At 42.8% G+C, this 19,931-nt stretch overlaps 1 protein-coding gene across 2 annotated transcripts in view; it reads right to left on the bottom strand.

Moving 5' to 3' along the window:
• Nucleotides 1-228: 228 nt before the first annotated feature.
• The window catches only part of WIPI2 (WD repeat domain, phosphoinositide interacting 2), a 39,848-nt gene continuing 20,145 nt past the window's right edge, over nt 229-19,931 (bottom strand). For both annotated transcript variants that reach the window (XM_030576860.1, XM_030576861.1), the window contains exons 6-12: nt 18,898-18,990; nt 17,997-18,067; nt 11,707-11,814; nt 9,938-10,102; nt 8,503-8,610; nt 7,228-7,358; nt 229-5,747 (exon numbers count right to left, since the gene is read on the bottom strand). In XM_030576860.1, coding sequence (XP_030432720.1) covers nt 5,635-5,747; nt 7,228-7,358; nt 8,503-8,610; nt 9,938-10,102; nt 11,707-11,814; nt 17,997-18,067; nt 18,898-18,990 — 789 coding nt within the window. In that variant the 3' untranslated portion in view covers nt 229-5,634. The remainder of the gene's footprint in view (nt 5,748-7,227; nt 7,359-8,502; nt 8,611-9,937; nt 10,103-11,706; nt 11,815-17,996; nt 18,068-18,897; nt 18,991-19,931) is intronic.

The following is a 19,931-nucleotide window of genomic DNA, read 5'->3' as shown; positions in this document are numbered from 1 at the left end:
AAAGTTGCCAAGTCTTCTTGCATTGTTTCACAATGGTCTTTGCAATGTTTTGTACGAGATAAAACTAACATTGACAGTGTCCCCTGACAGCAAATACATGGCACAGTGTTGGCTGTAGTTTTATCAGCTACAGCTCTATCCGAACTAACGCTCTTCTCTTTTGTACAAAGTCATCTATAGCTAACAGACCCCATTTTCATGTAGCAAATGAATAAAGATGACACAAAATACATATCACAACACAGGTTTAATTTCATATGCAATTATAAAATTTGAACAGCAATGGGCTAGCAATAAGAGCTGGACAGTTGGTAGTGTGGAATGTTATTTGTGAACAGATTTTTCCATTTATTTATACAGACATTGAGCAGAAGCATATTAGCACTGCAGGATGCAGCTTCCTCCAGGTAAGGAAGTAAAACTGAAAGGGAAAGATTTGACTGGGTCGACCGGGTTGAGAAAGACTCTGACTCCACTAAATTCAGGAGTTGGGAATTGGGATTTGACTCCTCACACGAGTTACTACCAAATTCCCCATCTACTTACAAATTAATCAAATTCTGTACAAAGGAAGTGAGGACTAATGTGCAGTTACCGCAGCCATGTGATCAATAGTATAGAGCCAAGACACCCACAATGCACATGGAAAAGTAGCTACTTGCAAGACAGAGTGAAGACCTGTTGTCCGCTACTTTACGGAGATGGATTGTGCCAGTTAAGTATTAAAGATGCACAAATGAAAAGTTGCTAAGTGCCTTCAACTGTGAAATTGCAATTTGAAGTGTTATTCACACACCAGGAGCCAGACTCTCTTGCTTGTGAGCACTTTTCTGAGCCGCATTAGCATTTTAAGGGTCTAATTTCCTTTCAACATATGGCGTAAATCCCAGAAACATGAAGAATTATGCTTGCACAGAGAAGACACTTAAGCCTTGACCTCAAGTGCTAATAGGTTAAATCAAAACTTTACTGCACTCCTTACAGCTGGGTTTTAATCATAAGGGGTAAAACTTTCAAAGCAGGGCAGGGTTTTTGAGGTGTGGCAGTACAGTGAGTAGGACCACAAACATTGCTTTGGGGAGTGGGAGAACATGATTATTCCCTCAAGATAGCAGCAACCGGTCTGCATATAAGAGAAAAATATGCTGAGTTGCTGAGGTGACCCTCCAGGAAAGAAATTCCAAAACCTTATTACACGTTATCTTTTGGGCAGATGCCATTATTAGAACCAAGGAAGCAGAGTGTGAGATTCCCAGTAGAAAAAAGTTCTGCTGATCAGATTCACAGTCCGAGGTCTCCGGCTGAATTATTAAGTGGTGGTAGATCTCCAACTGGTCTCCCTTTTTTTAAATTATTAGCTGTAAACAACTTCCCTTCAGCTGGACACTCCTGTTATACTTAAGGAAACAGCTTCAGATGTTTATTTGTAATCTGAGGGAGTTAAACAGAAAAAGCTATAGCTTTTCCCTGTTCCTTTAGAGAAATTTAGCCCTAGGGGTATTAGTCCTAAGAAATCCCTCAGCTAAGCCCCAATTCCGCAAGGTGCTTAAGTCTGAGCCAAAATGATTTCATTTCATGGCCTTCAGTACCTGGCTGAATTGGGACTTTAGGAAAAAAGCAGCAGCTTTTAGGAACCTCCTGCCACTTCCTCACTTGATTCTAAATGCTCTTTTCTCCTCTCTGCCGTGCCCAGTTCCTTTTTAACTGCCAGATTGACCTACTGTTACACTGCGAGAACAATGCTGTAGGCCGAGTCCAAAGCAGGCAATATCTCCTGGTTCATAACTCAAGAAAAACTAAAGCAAGATAAAAATTACAAGAACTGACCCATCTCAAAGCAGCCACAGAACAAGCACACTTGCTAGCTATGTGCACATTAACAGAACGGATCTGAAATGCAGCCCCTCCTCTATCTATGCTACTCAGTGGGAACTAGTAACACTAGAAACTAGCAACACCTGAGTTTAGAATTCCAAGTCTACACACATTTCTCCCCCTCCCCCTGCAGCAGGCCATCTTTGGTTATACATTTAATGACATACTGACACTTTCCCCAAAAAGTTTTATTGTTAAAAATAAGCCTCCGATAAATGCAGTATTTAAAAAAAAATGTAGGTGGAGTTATGGCTGAGAATATATTGGCCGCTAGAGCGGTAACAGAGTATGAACCCTACACACACACGCACAGTAGGCACTCAGGAAATTCACAGTTAAAGGTTTTAACACCACCTACAGTGTGGAGCACAGGACTTCCAATAGTACACTCCTTAGTCATATGAGACACGGGGATTGGTCCAGCTTTGAGCAGGGGGCGGGATTAGATGACCTCCTGAGGTCCCTTCCAACCCTGATATTCTGTGATGGAAGAGTGGGTTGTCACCATAAGGCAGGTCCTTGTATACCTGGGATTAAGACCTATGCTGAAGAGAACTCCTACATCTGTCAGCAGCCAGTTCCCAATGGCCAGGTGCCCACTTCTGCTGATGCAATGTTTAAGATTCAGGCTGAAGGGGGAAGAGAAGAGGAGATGCAATGAGTGTTTCTCAACCCCTGAATTGTTTACATCACAACTGGTGACAGACCTAAGAGATAGGGCCTGGTGAGAGATATGGCAGCCACATCTTACCCGACAGAAAGGAGGTTGCCAAGCAGGGCCTACATGCAAGCCAGCTCCTTCCCATGGGGACAGAAGCAGGTGTAAATCATCCCCAAGATCAAGGGTATTACATATTCTAGGATCTGTGACCAGCTGGTGTGTGGAGTGGTTTGGATAAAGACAGATCTTTTGAAAGTGGCTTCTTTGACCTCCATTGGACAGATAGGTACAACAGCGATGGTGAGGTAGGTAGGTTGGGCTCTCCAGCCCATAGGGGTATGCTGGCTGAGCAAGGATAATCTCTGGACTGCACAGGAAGGTCTTGACTAGAAGTTATCGCCTTCAGCCTGGTGCAGAAGGGTGAACTGGATGAGTCTTGAGTCTCTTGTGGGCAATTCACTTGTCTGTATCTAGAATATGGGTGGAGATGGTAGCTATGGGAAATATAGCTAGTGGGGGGGGGGTCTCAAGCTTACAGGTAGATGATGAGCAGAGAGGCAGAGCTAAGGTTGGTGCTGGAACCTTAAACTATGAATGTCCTGACAGGTGTGTAGTATTTTGTGAGTGTTGTACACTAGCACTAACCTTTTTTTAAAAGGGCAACAGTGTCAGGAAATTCCCTTCATTTACATTGAAATGAAGGAAAAGTATTTTTTGGTGCTGTTAGAATTCAAAAGTTGTGAAGCTTGTACCTTTACCAGACCTATGTTACATCAGTGGTGCTCATGACTGTTTGTTACAAGCCCTTCTGATGGAGCTTAGAATTTATGCCAAACCTCCGAATGGGTTATCAAAACGGATGTGACCAGAACCACATTTGAAGTCTCTTGGTAGTTATACGGCTACCAACGAAACCTGCTGAGCTTGTATTCGTTGTAAGACTTGCATTTCAGGCCTCACTGAAGTTATAAGTTCCACAGCGGTTCACAAATGGTAACAAATTCTATTTATGGGGCTAGTTTTCAACATGTTTCAGAACATAATACACTCAGAGGAGATCACTGAAGAGGCCCAAACTACTTGCTACATTCAACATATCCAGAACAGTGGAGGGCTCAGAAAGTGAGTTAAGGCAAATCTGACACCTCCCCACCCCCATGAGAAGTATCTGGGGTTTGGGAGAGAATGGTGAAGATTCTCTTCCAGGAAATTGATTTGACCAACAGTGGTTCATTTTTATAATGACAGCATGACTACAGGTAAGTATGTACATGATATGACTCTTTGACAGGGCCTACCACCATCCTCTGCTCGCCTTAAGGAAACAGAAGCCCAGCTACCTGCGCTGAGCTCTTGGGACAAACTGCCACTGTCGGCCCTCTATTCAGCAACATGCATAGTAGCAAATCCTAAATCTAAACAGCACCATAGTTGTGTGTGATTGGTAGGAAAGTTAAATTTGTGAAAGTGCTCCAGGAAATCCTGGTTCTGTTTTCTCTCAAGACTTATGACTTTCCCTTTTGTTCCAATCTGTTTGGGTTTTTTTGTTTGTTTTAAAGAGGTGCCAGAGTGAGAGATGGGTAATCAGTTTCACTATCTGAAAGGTACAGGAGGCTTACAGTCTAAGGAAAGCAACACTCACACCCAAAGGCTGTGGTAATCATTTTGTTCACCTAATATATCCAAGATTTAGCAAAAGGCACATTATAAATAGATGGCTGCATTGCCCAACTTTGTTCACTCCTAGCCAGGGTCACAGCAGTTCAAGAACTGTCATTCCAGAGCTGCCTAATGGACAACCATCCCTTTCAAGTGCATCAGAAGTGCTCCTCAAGCCGGTGAAAATGGAGGCAACACACAATGTAGTTTAGTTATCCAAGGAACCCTTGAGAGAAGATTAATAACTCTCAAAAGCTGGAACTCAAGTGGATAGTTATTTATATTTACATCAGCATTCCGTAATTCCTGAACCTTCGTTACTGAGGCAGCATGCTCAGATCCAAATTGGATGGAGACAAGGAAAAGGAGCATTGTATCTTTCCAATGCAAAACCTTAAGGCCATTTAAGAAGTAAGGCTGACAGACTCTGACGTGATCTCCATCCAGTCCTTGGCAGGAAGGATGCTGGCCTTGCTCTGAGGGATTAAACCAGGTATAAAATGAGAAATTATTGCTGCTCTGACAGGGACATAACTGATCTAACAGAGGGAGGGAGGAAGAAAGTGCTTTCCAAGTTATTAACCTGAAACACCTCTTCTAAGTCAGCATATTGGCTAACTTGGCTTGAAGACAGACAGCTCCAAATAGCAAGGATAGATGAACACACAGCAAAAAAACAGTAAATGTCTACCCCTTCCTAGCTTTCCTTCCCCGAAGATATTTTCCTGTACAGGCACTTTCTAGATTAAGTATTCTTGGGGACAGAAGAAATTCCAGTCAGGAAACAGGCCTTCCATCCCAACAAATAGAACACTCCCACAAATAAGCAACATTCAGAAGGAATTTTAATTAACCAAATGGTTCAGGGAAGGGGTGGGGGAACCTAAGAAACAGGATATTGCATCTTAAAGGTTGCATGTCAGTCATGAGGCACGCCTGCAAGCCAATGCACAGGAAACCATTTGGACCTTTGTCAGTGCAGAACCAGCCTCAGCATCCAGAACCACTTTTCCACTCCTTCCTTATATATGCTAAGTATTATATACATATATAAAAAAAATACAAACTTTAGTTTATCATCAAGTGGCTTCTCTCTCCTATGCTTGCTTGGCACATGAATGCATGCAAAGCTAGTAGGTTCTGAGGACTGCACGAACAGCAGATTTTGGCAACAACAACAAACAAACCCCCCCAAAAAAACAAAAAAGCAAAACCACACACAGCTAAAATAGATAAGCAAGATTAAAAGCCACTGAATTGAAACCATATATTTTCCCAATGGTATAGAATTAGGACTACAGCTACGTTTAAAACTGTTTTTGGAGTCTGTCATCCTCTCTCCCAATTCATGCCAAAGTTTATAGCAGCATAACACGAGATTCCTCAAGAAACATCAGGCCAGTGCTCTCTGCTTCAGGAGTGAGTTCACAGGTCAAAGTTCAGTCAGTCCGAAGAATCATGGGAGGATGCTCACTGTCTTCATCCAATCGCAGTGCATTGGTTTCATCTTCCAGGCAAGCTCCACCCACTGCACCCAGATCCTCTGTATAGGCTGCAGAAACAATGACAGTGTTTGGGGTTCAGTAGCAAAAGCTGGAGCTTGGATGCAAGAAAGCTCCTGATGCAAGTTTATAAGCTGAAGTACAAGACACTACCCCACTGGTGGGCAAAATTTTTGGCCTGAAGGCCACATTGTGGTTGCGCAACTGTATGGAGGGCCGGGTAGGGAAGGCTGTGCCTCCCCAAACAGCCTGGCCCCTGCCCCTTATCCGTCCCCCCCCCACTTCCCACCCCAACTACCCCCCTCAGAACCCCTGACCCATCCAACCTCCCCACACCTGCTCCTTGTCCCCTGACTGCCCCCTCCTGGGACCCCCCCAACCCTAACTGTTCCCCCAGAATCCCACGCCCTATCCAATCCCCCGGCTTCCTGTCCCCTGACTGCCCCCCACAGGACCCCTTGCCCCTTATCCAACCCCCGGCCCCCTTACCATGCCGCTTACAGCGGCATGTCTGGCAGCCGCGCCATTCAGCCGGACCCAGAAACGCTGCCCTACAGGAGCTCGCAGCCCCACGGCCCAGAGCGCTGCCCATGCAGTGGCATGGCTGCGGGGGAGGGAGGACAGCAGGGGAGGAGCCAGGGGCTAGCCTCCCCAGCCGGAGCTCAAGGGCCGGGCAGGACGGTCCCACAGGTCGCATGTGGTCTGCGGGCCTAGTTTGCCCACCTCTGCACTACTCACAACACCACTGCCATTCTATATCGGCTTCGTCACAAGTCGATGTTTTTTAGAACCAAGATTTGCTGATGAGGTCATCACCAGGCTTCCGAATTTAAGCAGAGCTCACTCCCTTGTTCTGAGCAGGTGGGTTGACAATTTTGACCCCGTTCCCGACACTGCTGTTGTCATCACAGCACTCATCCTGGGACAGTGAAATGTGTGATCTCCATGGTCAAATCTTTTGCCAGCATGCCACCCACGAAGGAGTTGAGAGTACTCATACTGGTTATATTAACTATATACCTGGCCTCCACTCACTTAGGGAACCCTAACTCACTAAAATTCTGGTCTCCACTAAGCCAGTACAGATTTAATCTGTATGTCAGAGACTGGTGGGACAGTGGCAAGGTCACCATGACAACAACAGAAATATTGGAGTACCTTGTGCAACTCTTACAAAACATGGACTGCAGTCCAGATGCTGTGCAGAAGACGGTACCAAGAGTCTGTCCCAATACTATGTAAAGTTAACAAAACCTCATAATCTAAGGCACATGTTACTATGGTATCCAAGTACAGTTCAATATTCAGTTCTGTCCAGACTGCCCAGAAAGTAGCAAAAACAATCTGTCCAGTGAAGCTTCCAAAGTGGCTCTCTCAGTCATTTAACAGCTACCCTCTCTTCCCACTAGGACTAACAGAACAAATGCTTCATAACAGGTTTAGAGAATCATAAAGATAAGTCCAAAACTTGTCTCCATCTGGAGTAATCTTTAGAATAATTTTCTCCCGATTTTCCAGCATTATCCTTACCATGTCTTGTGGGTGATGAAGGCACATAAGTACCTTTTGTCACAGCAGCACTATATGTTTGTGCTACTAGTGGCCGGTCATGTGACGCAGACTCTAAAATTTCATTGGCTGGCTCCATACTGCCATCTAGCCTAGTGGGTAGAGAAAGAGATTAGATGTGCAGAAGTGGTTCAAGTAACAAATCACCAATACAACTGCTGTTAATACTCCTGCAGGCCAATTATGTAAAACCTCCACATTAGGCATGCAAAAGCTCACACATGTGTAATATTAAAGATTTTATTAATGCCTTTGGTCACATTTTCTCAATCTTCAATGCCACACATCACTTGCATTGTGACCGAGAGGTGTCAGCCTTCCAAAGAATTGTAGAGAAAGCATTTGGTGGACTGCACTTCTCATCACAAACACTGAAGACAAATCATCTCAATGATGCCAAAGACATAAAAAGATCTAAGTGGCTGGAAGCTGAGGCTAGATACATTCAGACTAGAAATAGGGTGCAAATTTTTATTAAATTTTTTAAACCATGAGGATTACCCAGTAGAACAATTCACCACAGTAATGTGGTGGATTACCCATGCCTTGAAATCTTTAAATCAAGATTAGACTATTTTTTGTAGAAGATATGCTCTTGCCCAAAAAGACATTATAGCCCTGATGCAGGAATTACTGGGTGAAATTCTAGCCTTAAAAATCTATGAATCCTTGCTATACTATCAGCCCTGATCTCTCCTAAACCATTCTATAGACCTGCTACTAAATAAACCATGTGGCTAGCCTACAGACAAGGTAGCTTACAAGTAAACCTGTCCCATGACATTTGATATCAGTGCAGGAGCCTGTTTTTGTATTTGTAAAATGGAGATAATGATGCCTCCCCACCTTTGGAAAGTCCTCTCATCCATGAATGAAGTGTGTTAGGTGTCACATGTTTCATATTCTTGTTAAAGTAACCAAACCACCAGTTGCGTGGCAGGAGATGGAAGTATAGACTGACAGCAGATTGATTCTTGACTGCAATCAGACAGCATTAAGTTTCTGCTACGAAAGTGATGCTTAGTGTAACAGTTACTAGGAAGGAAGAAGCAAGGAGATTCCAAAGGTTACTCACCTCCTGCCACTGCTCACAAATGCATCAATACAAAAATGAGCTCTAAGATTTGAGTTCAGCAGGAGAAAATGAGTTTTGGAACAAGAGAGATTTTTGTCAGTCCAGTTATATTAGAAAACCAAGCGTGACAAGTATACAGGTAGGACCAAGTCTGGACTTACTTGTGCTGCTTCATTAGCGTGCACTCTCCTCCTTCCTGGGGGTCCAGGTTGTACATATAGAGATACCCATCAGAAGCTCCCACTAGTAAACGGGGAATCTTCTGGATTCTAGAACAGATTAGGAGAGGACACAGAAAACCAAGTTTTAGGAATGTGACAGAAACCACAATTTTCTGCTGGCATAAAACTAAGTGATCACTTTCCACTCACTTGCTCTCTCTCTACAGCTCATAAGAAATCTGGTTCAATGGCTACATATGCCGCGCTCCCATGACAAAAGTAAGATGCATGGGAATCCGGCACAAAACTACCACTGGCATTCAAGGGAGCCATTTGTGTAGGTCTTGTGCATGTCAATTAACTCACATGTGGAGGCAGTGCTGGCTAATGGCAAAAGGAGACAAGGAGTCAGAAGACTCTGGTTCGCATACTAGCTCTGCTACTCACTTGCTGTGGCATTGTATGGTACTCAGGGCTTGGCTACACTCATCCCAGCGCTGCACGCTACACCCATAAGGGATGTGGTTTAAATGCAGCGCTGGGAGAGCTCTCTCCCAGCGCTGCCGCTCTGACTACACTCACACTTCAAAGCGCTGCCGCAAATTCCAAATGTAGCCATACAATCAGTTTCACCATCTAACATGTCGATATACTTCCCTACCACACAGGCATGAGGTGAGGCTTATTTCATGTCTGCAGAGAGCTCATGTAAAATGTAAATGTAAAATGAAACCTGTAAATTTGAGTAGATCAGCACAAATTTATTAATTCTCCACAAAACACATTTAATACTGCACAGTTTATTGCTTTGATAGCCATGCCAAATGCTCCATTTTTGGTTCAGACAGAATGAAGACTAAAATCTGTGTAGTCAGTTAAAAACGACTCTCAAATGCTATACTTTTACCCAAATTTAAGAGCTTGTCTTAGGAAGGTGCCAAATCTGGGGTCTGCAATTCCCTTTAAAAGTCTTCTGTATTGGATAGTCACTGCTGTTTAATGCAACAAACTTAATACTAAATGCACTAACATTTCATTCAGCACTAACGGGAATGAATATTCTAGGTCTGAGTCTGTTTTTAAACACACTTCCTTCATTCATCATGAAGGATTTCTGGAAACTCACAAAATCCTCTTTAAAAAAAGCAATTAATTCCACAATCATCCTTGAAGAAACATTATGCCTTCTGTTTCAGTCGGGCTATGAGCAATTAGTTTTCCCACACTGTTCCTGAGCACGAGGAAGTTTTGAAATGGTTACCAAATGACAATTCAACCCTGGATGTGTGCTATACATTAGCCATTTAGCTATACATGAGATGTGTGACCTGACAAGCCAGAAAACCTTGGAACATTATCTACTCTGTCAATGCTTCCTTTGCTTGAAACTGGCAGTCCACTGGGTGGTGGGAAAAAATCTCATCTCCTTACTCACGTGGCAAGAGCACAGATGTTTTTGTGTCCACAGAATGGCAGACGGACTGTAGCAAAGGCTCTACCCTGGTTAAACATTTCTGTGACTTGAGAGGGCAGATAGCTTGTGGAGGCCAGCAGCACTTTTCCAAAGTAACCTGTCCAGGTAGTGGGCTCTTCCTGAGGTCTAAAGTTCAGTAGAAAGAAAAAGGAAAGTTGAACTCTATTGAGTACTTTGACATTAAAAACAACCTGCAATGGCAGAAGGATGGCTGGTGGTCTTTTTACTTCATCATGTATAAGGGCTCTTTTCCTTGTTTGCCCCCTTCCCCTTAGAAATAACCCTACTGGTAAGTCTGGTATCCCCTATTTTTGTTGGGCTTCTCATTAAGTCTCATGTACTACGAGCACTCTTAGCCCTTAGTGAATGGATAGGATATTAAATTGCTAACTTTTTTCCTACTTACAAAATTGCATTACAAAAAATGTTAAAAACAAAAAGTTTAAGCAACCTGACTATAAAAAAGAATCCCTTCCATTCTCAATCAAGTTTCACTCTCGTTTATCTAGTGTCAGAATCCAACTATTATCCAGTCTCTCTCAGAGACAGCAGTAAACAACATCTGAATTTCTAATACAACGATCATGCAGGAAAATTGAAAAACCTTTCCAGAACTTCTTTATGCATCATGAAGCAGCAGAAAGGGCACAAATCCAAATTCCCTTTGCAGGTCACCTTTGAAATGATAATCTAGAGAGTCAATATGCTCCATGCTCTCACCCACACAAACATAAGTGTTTTTAGTTACAGGCTTTTATGGCACTCCATGCATGTCAGTACTATGATATAAGCAGGTGGGGAAGATGACTCACTTTGTAAAGTAAAAGGCACATGTGATTAACAACATTTATGTGCCTCCATTCTTCTCCTAATGATGTCTCATCAGCAGAAATACCTTTTCTATTCACAGAGGGACATGTGTATCTCAGCAGCTGAATTCAGCCAGCTGATCCACAATTGTCTTGCTATGCCCTTAAGAGTAAGAGGTTTTCAAAAGAAGGAAGTATCCAAGTCAGGGCTGGGCAAACTTTTTGGCCCAGGGCCATATCTGGATGGGGAAATTGCATGCAGGGCCATGAATGTAGGGGGCTGAGGTGCGAGAGGGAGTGTGGGGTACAGAAAGGGGCTCGGGGCAAGGGGTTGGGGTGCAGGAGGGTTGCGGGGTACAGCAGGGGGCTCGTGGTAGGGGGTTAGGGTGCAGAAGGGAGTTCAAGGCAGGGGGTTGGTGCGTAGGCTCCAGCTAAACAGCTCTGGGGTGGCAGTGGCACACAGTGGGGCTAAGGCAGGCTCCCTGCCTGTCCTGGCCATGTGCCACTCCCGGAAGTGGCTGGCACCATGTCCCTGCGGCCTCTGGGGGAGTGAGGGGCAGAGGGCACCATGCATTGCCTTTGCCTGCGGGTACTTCCCTCCGAAGCTCCCATTGACCACAGTTTCCTGTTCCGGCCAATGGGAGCTGCGGGGGGCAATGCCCTGTGCCCCCCACTTTTCCCTGGGGCCACAGGGATGTGGTGCCGGCCACTTCTGGGAGTGGTGCAGGGTCAGGGCAGGCAGGGAGCCTGCCTTAGCCCCGTGGCACCACAGAAGTGGCAATCCTGCGGGCTGGATCCAAAGCCCTGATGGGTCGGATCCAGCCCACAGGCCGTAGTTTGCCCACCCCTGGTCCAAGCTCCTGAGAATTCACCCAGACTGTCAAACATCAAGTCTGTTTCTTGAGCATTTCTGAAACTTACTTTTCTTTCACAGTCTCGAGTTTGAAGATGTGCACTGTTTCTGTGTTACTGGATGCAGAGAGGAACATGCCATCCATGCTGAAGGCCAATGAGCAGATGCTTACACACCTAGAAGAGAGAGTAACCGCATAAATGTTTGCATACTAGTGCTATGCCAAACAGGAAATGGAGAAAAGTTATCATTAATTCATACTGAGTTCATGAGTCTCAGTTAAAATGGGAATATTAGTTCCCCATACTAGGAATCTTGGTCACTGAATATTTCCAGCCTCTTCAGTTATTAATCCAGCTGCATTGTGCAGGCCAGGAAAAATTCTGAAAACGTTGCAGAAAGGTGGAAAAAAAGACACCTTCCTTGTTCAGTCTTGTATCAGAGATTTACAGATCACTCACAGTTAAACCAAGATCTTCAAAGGACTTAAGAGCCTGTATGCACTGCCCTCTGTGAATCAGAAAAGGGAAAACATTTCTAGAGAGATCATTCTGAACTCTTTTCGTTGACATTTCCTGACTTGCTTACGGAGAGACAGAATCTCAGGCTTCTGAGTTTGGACTTCTCGCTATCCACTGGATTTCAACTGAGACCCCAGCTAGGGAACCAGCGGGTATCAGAGTCCAAATTCAGTCTACCCATCTCTAGATAAAGCTCAATGCAACTACATGGCTAAGTATCACAGAAACTGCAGTATTATACCAGTGACTTATAGGAATCAAAATGGTTAAAGAGAGAGTTGAAGAAGTGTGAAAACAATCTATCAGCTATTTACACATTTTTTGGTCATGAAGTCTAAGTGTGCCCCAAATGTGAACTTGATGACCTTCATGAAATGAGTTTGTTAGTCTCAAGAGAGGCCAAGGACTGAATGAATCAGAGACCAAACACTTGAATCAGTTCTTTTCAATACCTATTCTAGTGTTTTATACTGTAGATTAGTGCCGCCACACATAGTACCATAATCATACCAGATACTTTACTGTAGTTGACCTGTGTCAAACAAGTACCTGTACCAATACATTTCTAATCTAAAAGCAAAAGCAAGTACAATACTGCATGGCAAGCTTTGGAAGGGAAGGAGGTTAGCATACATTCTATTGGAAGTTGTTCCAGGAACACTGATAGCGGGAAAGCAAGAGTGGGTGAAGGCTACAGTGTCCCCATGTCTCAACTGAGCAGGGATTAATACATAGCTGGAATCATTCTGGCTCACCTATGTGTTAGTCCTATTAAAATAGGTATTATAAGAATGTAGTCAACATTTGTTGCTTCTCTCTCCCACCCTGTCCCTGTGAGGATGCTTACCCTGAGGGCATTCTGCAGCAAAAAAATTAAAATTCTACAAATTTTATTTGTCAAATAAATACGGAGGCTCCAGCATGGCATTGGGGTGTACAAGCCAAGTACAAGAGGTGGGAGATCACTGTGCAGCTCTCCCCAAGACATGGACTCGGTGAAGTTGCACCCAACCCTGACACAGCATAAGGACCTGGCCTGTCCCAAAAGCACCCCAAGGCCCTGCCCCTCTGTGTGGGCAGGCAGGCTCAGCAAGCCAGGATCCAAGTGTAGAAGGGGTTGAGAGAGTTCTGTGTGGAGAAATCTGGGTGCGGGCGACTCAGCGGGGGGAAGGAAATCGGGACGCACAGGGGCTTGTTGGGGGGTTCTGGGTGCAACAGTAATGGGACCCTGCGGGGGGTGTGAATGTGGTTGGGGCTCAGCGAAGGGGGCTGGGTGTGGGGAGGGCTCAGTGGTGGGGTTCAGATGCTTGGGGACAAGGGCTCAGTCAGGTGGGGATCCAGGTGCAGCTGGGTTGGGCTGGGGATCTGGGGGCATGTGGGCCAAGTGTCGGGGAGTAAGGCTCATCAGGTGGGGTTTTGAGTGCAGGGAGAGGTGAGGCTTGGCAGGAGGGTCTGGGTATGAGGGGGTCTAGATGCATGGGGGTTGAGTGGATGGGGGGGACCAGCTCCCTGTACAGGAATCCCTTCCCCTGCAGCTGAGGAGCAATGGGTGCAGGAAGGGGAGGGGTGAAGAGTGTGAGTGTGAGTGTGTCTTCCTGCAAATGGGAGAGAAATCTAGGGGTGGGTCCAGAGGAAGTCTCATCCTCCCCAGCCCACTCAGAACTAGCAGCTGAGCCTGGTGCAAGGTAGAAGCCACCAGCTGGGTCTTCCCCAGTCCTGCCTCCTGCCCCATAGTGATTTTTCTCTCTCTCTCTCTGCCGGCTGCCCTGGGTATCTAATACATATTACTGGGGCGAGTCACATGACTGCTCGTGGCTTCCCCTTGCTTCCCTGTTAGAAATCATTTTTCCGCGGGGAAGCAAGGAAATCTGCAGGGAACATAAATTCTGTGCAATCGCAGTGGCACAGAATTTCCCAGGAGTAGAAGATGAGTCATGCAAGTAGATTCCGCTGATAAAACTGAGTTTGTACATAGCAGGAGAGGGATAGAAGCCCCCAGATAAAAGGAACTAGATATCCCTATGCAGCTTGGACTCTGGGAGGCAAGCTTTTTCTTGGCATAGGCAAGAGATCTTCAGCTGCTTAGCCTAGGTTAGCCCTAAAGGACATACAGAGCTTGCCAATTATAGAAGCTTTATTAGCTTTTTAAACTTATTTGTGTGTATATTTACCCTCTTTAACCTTGTAAAATAACTCTGGTTTCTTTTTTCTGTTTATTATAGCATTGGCTACAAGTATTGTCTTGGTGTTAGATCTAAAGTGCAACTGACCTTGGGTAAGCAAATGGTCCTTTGGGACTAGGAGTAACCTGAATATTGAAGTGATTCTTGGTGTAAGGGACCATCTATCACAAAGGTACGCTCACCTGAGTGACAAGATAGGTTGGAGTACCGAAGGAGACTATATGTGACTCCATGTTAAAGCTGTTTTAGTGTCTGAAGAGTTCACACTTGATAATTGGTTGGCGAAATCTAAATATAGAACTCACAACTAATTTGGGATTTGTGCCCTGCTTCCTAGCAGTCTACCCTGAGATTGGTACTCACACTCTTGAGTCACTGTAGGTAGCATTACACATAATGATGCAGAATTCAGGAGACAAGCTTGAGTAGTCTCTAGGGAAGGGGTTTTGGAGAAGATGAGTAAAGAGATGTAGGCAGAAGTGGATTAGTTAGTGCTTTGCAGACATGCTTGGACTTAACGTGGAAGGGGGGATATCTGTTCAGAGATCTGGGGTTGGAGAGAGATAGTAAGATCAGAAAGAAACAAAAAACAATCTTCCCATTTGAATATACAGAGACAGGGAAAGAGCAGAGTATAGGAAGGTGAAGGCTAGAGAAGACTAATTGTCAAGAAGGAAAGTAACCACAGTATGGACAGGTATCTTAAAACTGACAAAGGGACAAATTTTTGGAAATGTTGGTCTGAAAGGCAGAGTGTGTAAAAGGGAAGGAAAGAAAAAAGTTGAAGAGGTCACCAAGATTGAGCCTGGATGATTGAAAGAGTGGTGTCATCTTAACTGGGTTTTTATCTGTCACCACTGCCACACAGAATTCAGCTGCCATCTAGTCCCTACGAATATTCTCAGTTTAGAAAGACAAGCAAGCAAAAACAAAAGTTTATGAAAAATGCTTAATAATACTATTTGAATCTAAAGGATCCTCTGACACATTTATAATGAATGTTTTTAATGTTTACACTCAGTTTCACAAAAAAAAGTGAACTTCTAACGTTGAGAGGTAAGAGTAATCAAAATGTATTCTGAAGGTTTTGGAAGTATATTAGCGCCTTTAATGAATGCCAGTATAGCCAAAGGTTAGGTACAAGATCTTGCTTGTCATTGCTGTAAAAGACAGACTATATATACATAACTGATAAGCTCTCTTTAGTTAGAAGCTTTGGCATTGGCAAACAAACTGCTTGAATAAGCTTTGAGCTAATGACATATGAATACATTATTATAATGTACATTTGTTACGTAGGTGGGAAAGTCTGAGGAAAGGGATTGTTCCTTAACGCTGCCTGCTTCTGATCTCCTGATGAAACTGCATGAAGCAGACTATCACCTGTTCATAATTAACGGTAACTGGAAATTGAGTGAGATTTAAGTACAATGTAAAAATGTCATTCCATCACAAGTGTCATTACCAATCAAAGCTATAAAATTAAGATTCTGCAGTTTACGAAAACCTGTATAAATCTCAAAATTAGATTTTCATAAGTGATCCATTCTCTGTCTCCCATTCCCAGCTTCTGGCAAACAGAGGTTAGGGACACCAGCTCTGCCCATCCTGGTTAATAGCCATTGATGGACCTGTACTCCATGAATTTATCTAGTTCTTTTTTGAACCCTGTTATAGTCTTGGCCTTCACAACATCCTCTGGCAAAGAGTTCCACAGGTTGACTGTGCGTTGTATGAAGAAATACTTTTGTTTGTTTTAAACCTGCTGCCTGTTAATTTCATTTGGTGACCCCTAGTTCTCGTGTTATGAGAAGGAGTAAACACTTCCTTATTTACTTCTCCACACCAGACATGATTTTATAGACCTCTATCATATCCCCCCTTAGTCGTCTCTTTCAATTCAAGCCAGATTCCAGTAAGACTTCCATCATTGTTCACTTGTTAACCCCAGAATGGCTAGCAAGTAGATCTGAAAAGAGTTCACCTCAACCCTTAAAATATTCTAATAATCATAAAAGGTACATTGCATAAAAACCACCACCCTCATTCTTCAAATAAAAAATTCCCAAGTGGTCAATTTACACTGCCTCTGAAAGAATGTTCAGATGACAGCAACCAGAAATATGTAGAAGTCGGGTATACTTAAAGTTTAGTGTGGTTACTCTCCACACTCTAAGATTTAGCTCACTTTGCTATATGTTAGTATTAACACTCAGCAACTTCAGAATAGGGAGTAGTTGCATAAACAACTCTAGTAACAAATTATTGTGAGGTGAAACAGTACCGTTTCTCCTAAAGGCAGTAACGCACCACCACACGGAAAGGAGGTCACTGGGTGCATTGTATTAAGCATCCACAGATGTTTAACATTTTAAAAACTAGATTTTAAAAGGAAAAATTTAAAGCAGCTCTTCATCAGCTACGTATTGTACGTGTACATTGCAGAAAAAAGAGTTAGGTGAAAAGCCCGTAAATTTCCCCTAAATGGCAAAACAGTTTTGGATGCTTGATAATGAAGTAAATAGAACTGTATGTATGGCATTTTTTCAAAAGTACTTCAAGATTTGTGTTTTGCTCCCTTGCTCTATCTATATTGCAAGTCTGTCGCATATGTTCTCTACTGCCTCGTGCTTTTAAAACAAGCTTTAGAAGTCAGGCCTTCACTTCCTTTTCTTGTTGCAAGGCTTTTGGAGGGCTTGATATATCACGAGAAACTAAGAGCAAGCATTTTTTGTTCCCCATTTCCTTCATTCAATAGGAGAACACCTGGCCCAATTTGAGCTTCTTGTATGCTCTCTTCTGATTGAGACAGTGGTGAGCCAGGGAAAGGGGTTGGTTAGAAATCTTCCTAAAAATCAGGACAGCATTCTTCCTCCTTACAACTACAATTTTTAGGCTAACCAGCATTTCTTGACATACTAGCCAATAATCAGCAAAACTGTCAGTGTTTAATACTGATATAGCTTTCTAAATAATATGGTTCAGCAATCCAATGAACGAACCCAGTTTTGGACACAAACATCAGTGTTAAATCTCTAAAGCCCTTTAGTTCAGATATCAGAACTAAAACCTCACAAATCTTGACCAGGAAAGATATCTTTCCTAACACCAGCATCAATACTGCACCACAAGCAGCAGCGCTATAGCTGGCATGGCTTGATGTGTATTGATACAAGTATCAGAGGGGTAGCCGTGTTTGCTGCTTTTACAGATCCAGACTAAGAGTCCTGTGGCACCTTATAGACTAACAAACATTTTGGAGCATGAGCATGCATCCGACAAAGTGGGTATTCACCCATGAAAGCTCATGCTCCAAAATGTCTGTTAGTCTATAAGGTGCCACAGGACTCTTTGCTGCTTGTATTGATACCGTCTGTCAGTGTGCTGGAGCGTCTTATGGTGGAAATATATCAGAGGTCTGCAAAGTGGGCAGGTTGCTGGTCAAGTCAAAAAGAGCTACAGAGGGCCATATTTTCTCTCTCGCTTTCTCACAAACCTGGTCTGTAACTTTAAGGGATCCGGATCAATTGTAGTGAAGTATAAACTTTACTTCAGTTACTATGACTCATGGCTATACCAAAGGTCAACTACAGAATATATTGGAAATCTACCGCACGGAACAAGCTTCAGAGAATGAGCTTTTTTGAACTTCACCTCTTCACTCCCCTTCGGAATTCAAAGAGTTTCTGTCCCTCTGGAATGGAAAATACTCGGATCACTGTCCCCTATGAAGAAAAAAACCAAGCCTCATTCCTCAATTTAAATACCTGCTTTGTGGTTCTCACTCTAGTCAGCGTGCACAAAGATCAGAGTACCATCATAACCAGTTCATACTGTGCAATTCTTGTCACAATTGCTGCACACCAGATAAGAGTCACTCAACATAAGCCAGTCACATATATCCTTTGTATTTATTTTTAGAGAGTGGAAAAAGCAGAAAGAGGATGGGCTTAAGAGCTGACCTATGAAGTTAAAGAGAAGGAGTTATGCATCAAGGAGGAGCTTTTTCCCTTTCTGAGCATACTTGTAACAGTATTTCTTTTCCTTGTGGAAAGGAAATGCAACTAGGGCTACCTCCTAGGCATGTTACCACGTGATAAAAGAAAATGGTACGCACTTCAGTTCGGTTCTGAGAGATAGTGTAATATTCCAATCTAATACAGAATGAGATGAGACTGGGCTGATTTGTGCAATTCAGACAGAAGTTGTCAGTCTGTGCCAGATATAGGCTCGTCATTTCTCTCCATTCCACTTTTTACTTTTACTGTCTTGTTTCTGTTTTATGATTTTACTTTCCTAATAATACACAAGATAGCTAACTTACAATAAATATACTTAATCACTGATGGGGGATGTCCTGACTACAGACAATCAGATGTAATGTAGTTATTTAAAAGGCTTGTTACCACTAATATCAATAGGTCCTAATTCAGGGAATTTTAATTATACCAGCCAACCTCACTTTTTAGTACTTGTGAAACATTTAGGGTACTTTGTAGTGTTTCAAAGTAAGCGCCACTCTGATCCATACAGTTACAACCACATTAAAACCTACCTTTTCTGATGCTGTGGCAAGTTTAGTGCCATTTGCATCAAAGGCCAATGCAGCCAAGGGACTGTCATGAGCTGGGATCATATTAGCAGCTCTCTGCAAGAATAAGCCAATAAAATATAGAACTTAGTATAGTGCAGACAAAAAAAAAGTAAAATCAGAACAAAAAAATGCAAGGTTGGATGTTTAAGAGAACCCAAACAAACGTACGTTAACTTGTTTTAGACCTGGTAATATATTGGAATGTATAACTTCACTAAAACATTAATATCACCATTCATAAAAATGACTGACAGCACAAAAAAGATATCTTAAGGAAAAAACTAGGGTTGTTACGATTAAAAAAATCGCAATCATGAGATTAATAAAATAGTCATGATGAATCAGTTTTAATCGCACTGTTAAAGAATAATAGAATACCAATTTAAATGTATTATAAATATTTTTGGATGTTTTTCTACATTTTCAAATACACTGATTTCAATTAAAACATAGAATACAAAGTGTACAGTGCATACTTTATATTTTGATTACAAATATTTGCACTGTAAAAAAGATACGAATGATTAGCATCTCTGGCATGTAAATACCTTGCAATGCCAGCTACAACAGTGCCATGCTAACGCCTATTCTCTTTTTCAGGTGACATTATAAATAAGAAGCAGGCAGCATTATTTCCCATACATGAAAAAACTTGTTTGTCTTAGTGATTGGCTGAACAAAATAGGACTGAGTGGACTTCTACGAGATTAATAGAAAAAAACACCTCTTTTGCTTCTCTTTTTTACAGTACAAATATTTAATAAAAATAATATAAAATGAGCACTGTACACTTTGTATTGCATGTTGTAATTGAAATCAATGCATGTGAAAATTTAGAAAAACATCCAAAAATATTTATAAATAAATTTAAATTGGTATTCTATTTTTGTTTAACAGAGTGATTAATCATGACTTTTTTTAACCTAGTTAATTTGTTTTGTGTTAATCGCATGCATTAACTGACAGCCCTGGGAAACATTATTTCAATCTCGCTT

This window comes from Gopherus evgoodei, chromosome 10, assembly GCF_007399415.2.
Source record: "Gopherus evgoodei ecotype Sinaloan lineage chromosome 10, rGopEvg1_v1.p, whole genome shotgun sequence".
Classification (NCBI taxonomy): Eukaryota; Metazoa; Chordata; order Testudines; family Testudinidae; genus Gopherus; species Gopherus evgoodei.
Note: the sequence above shows the minus strand (reverse complement) of the source record. Positions and strands in the feature narration are given on the sequence as shown.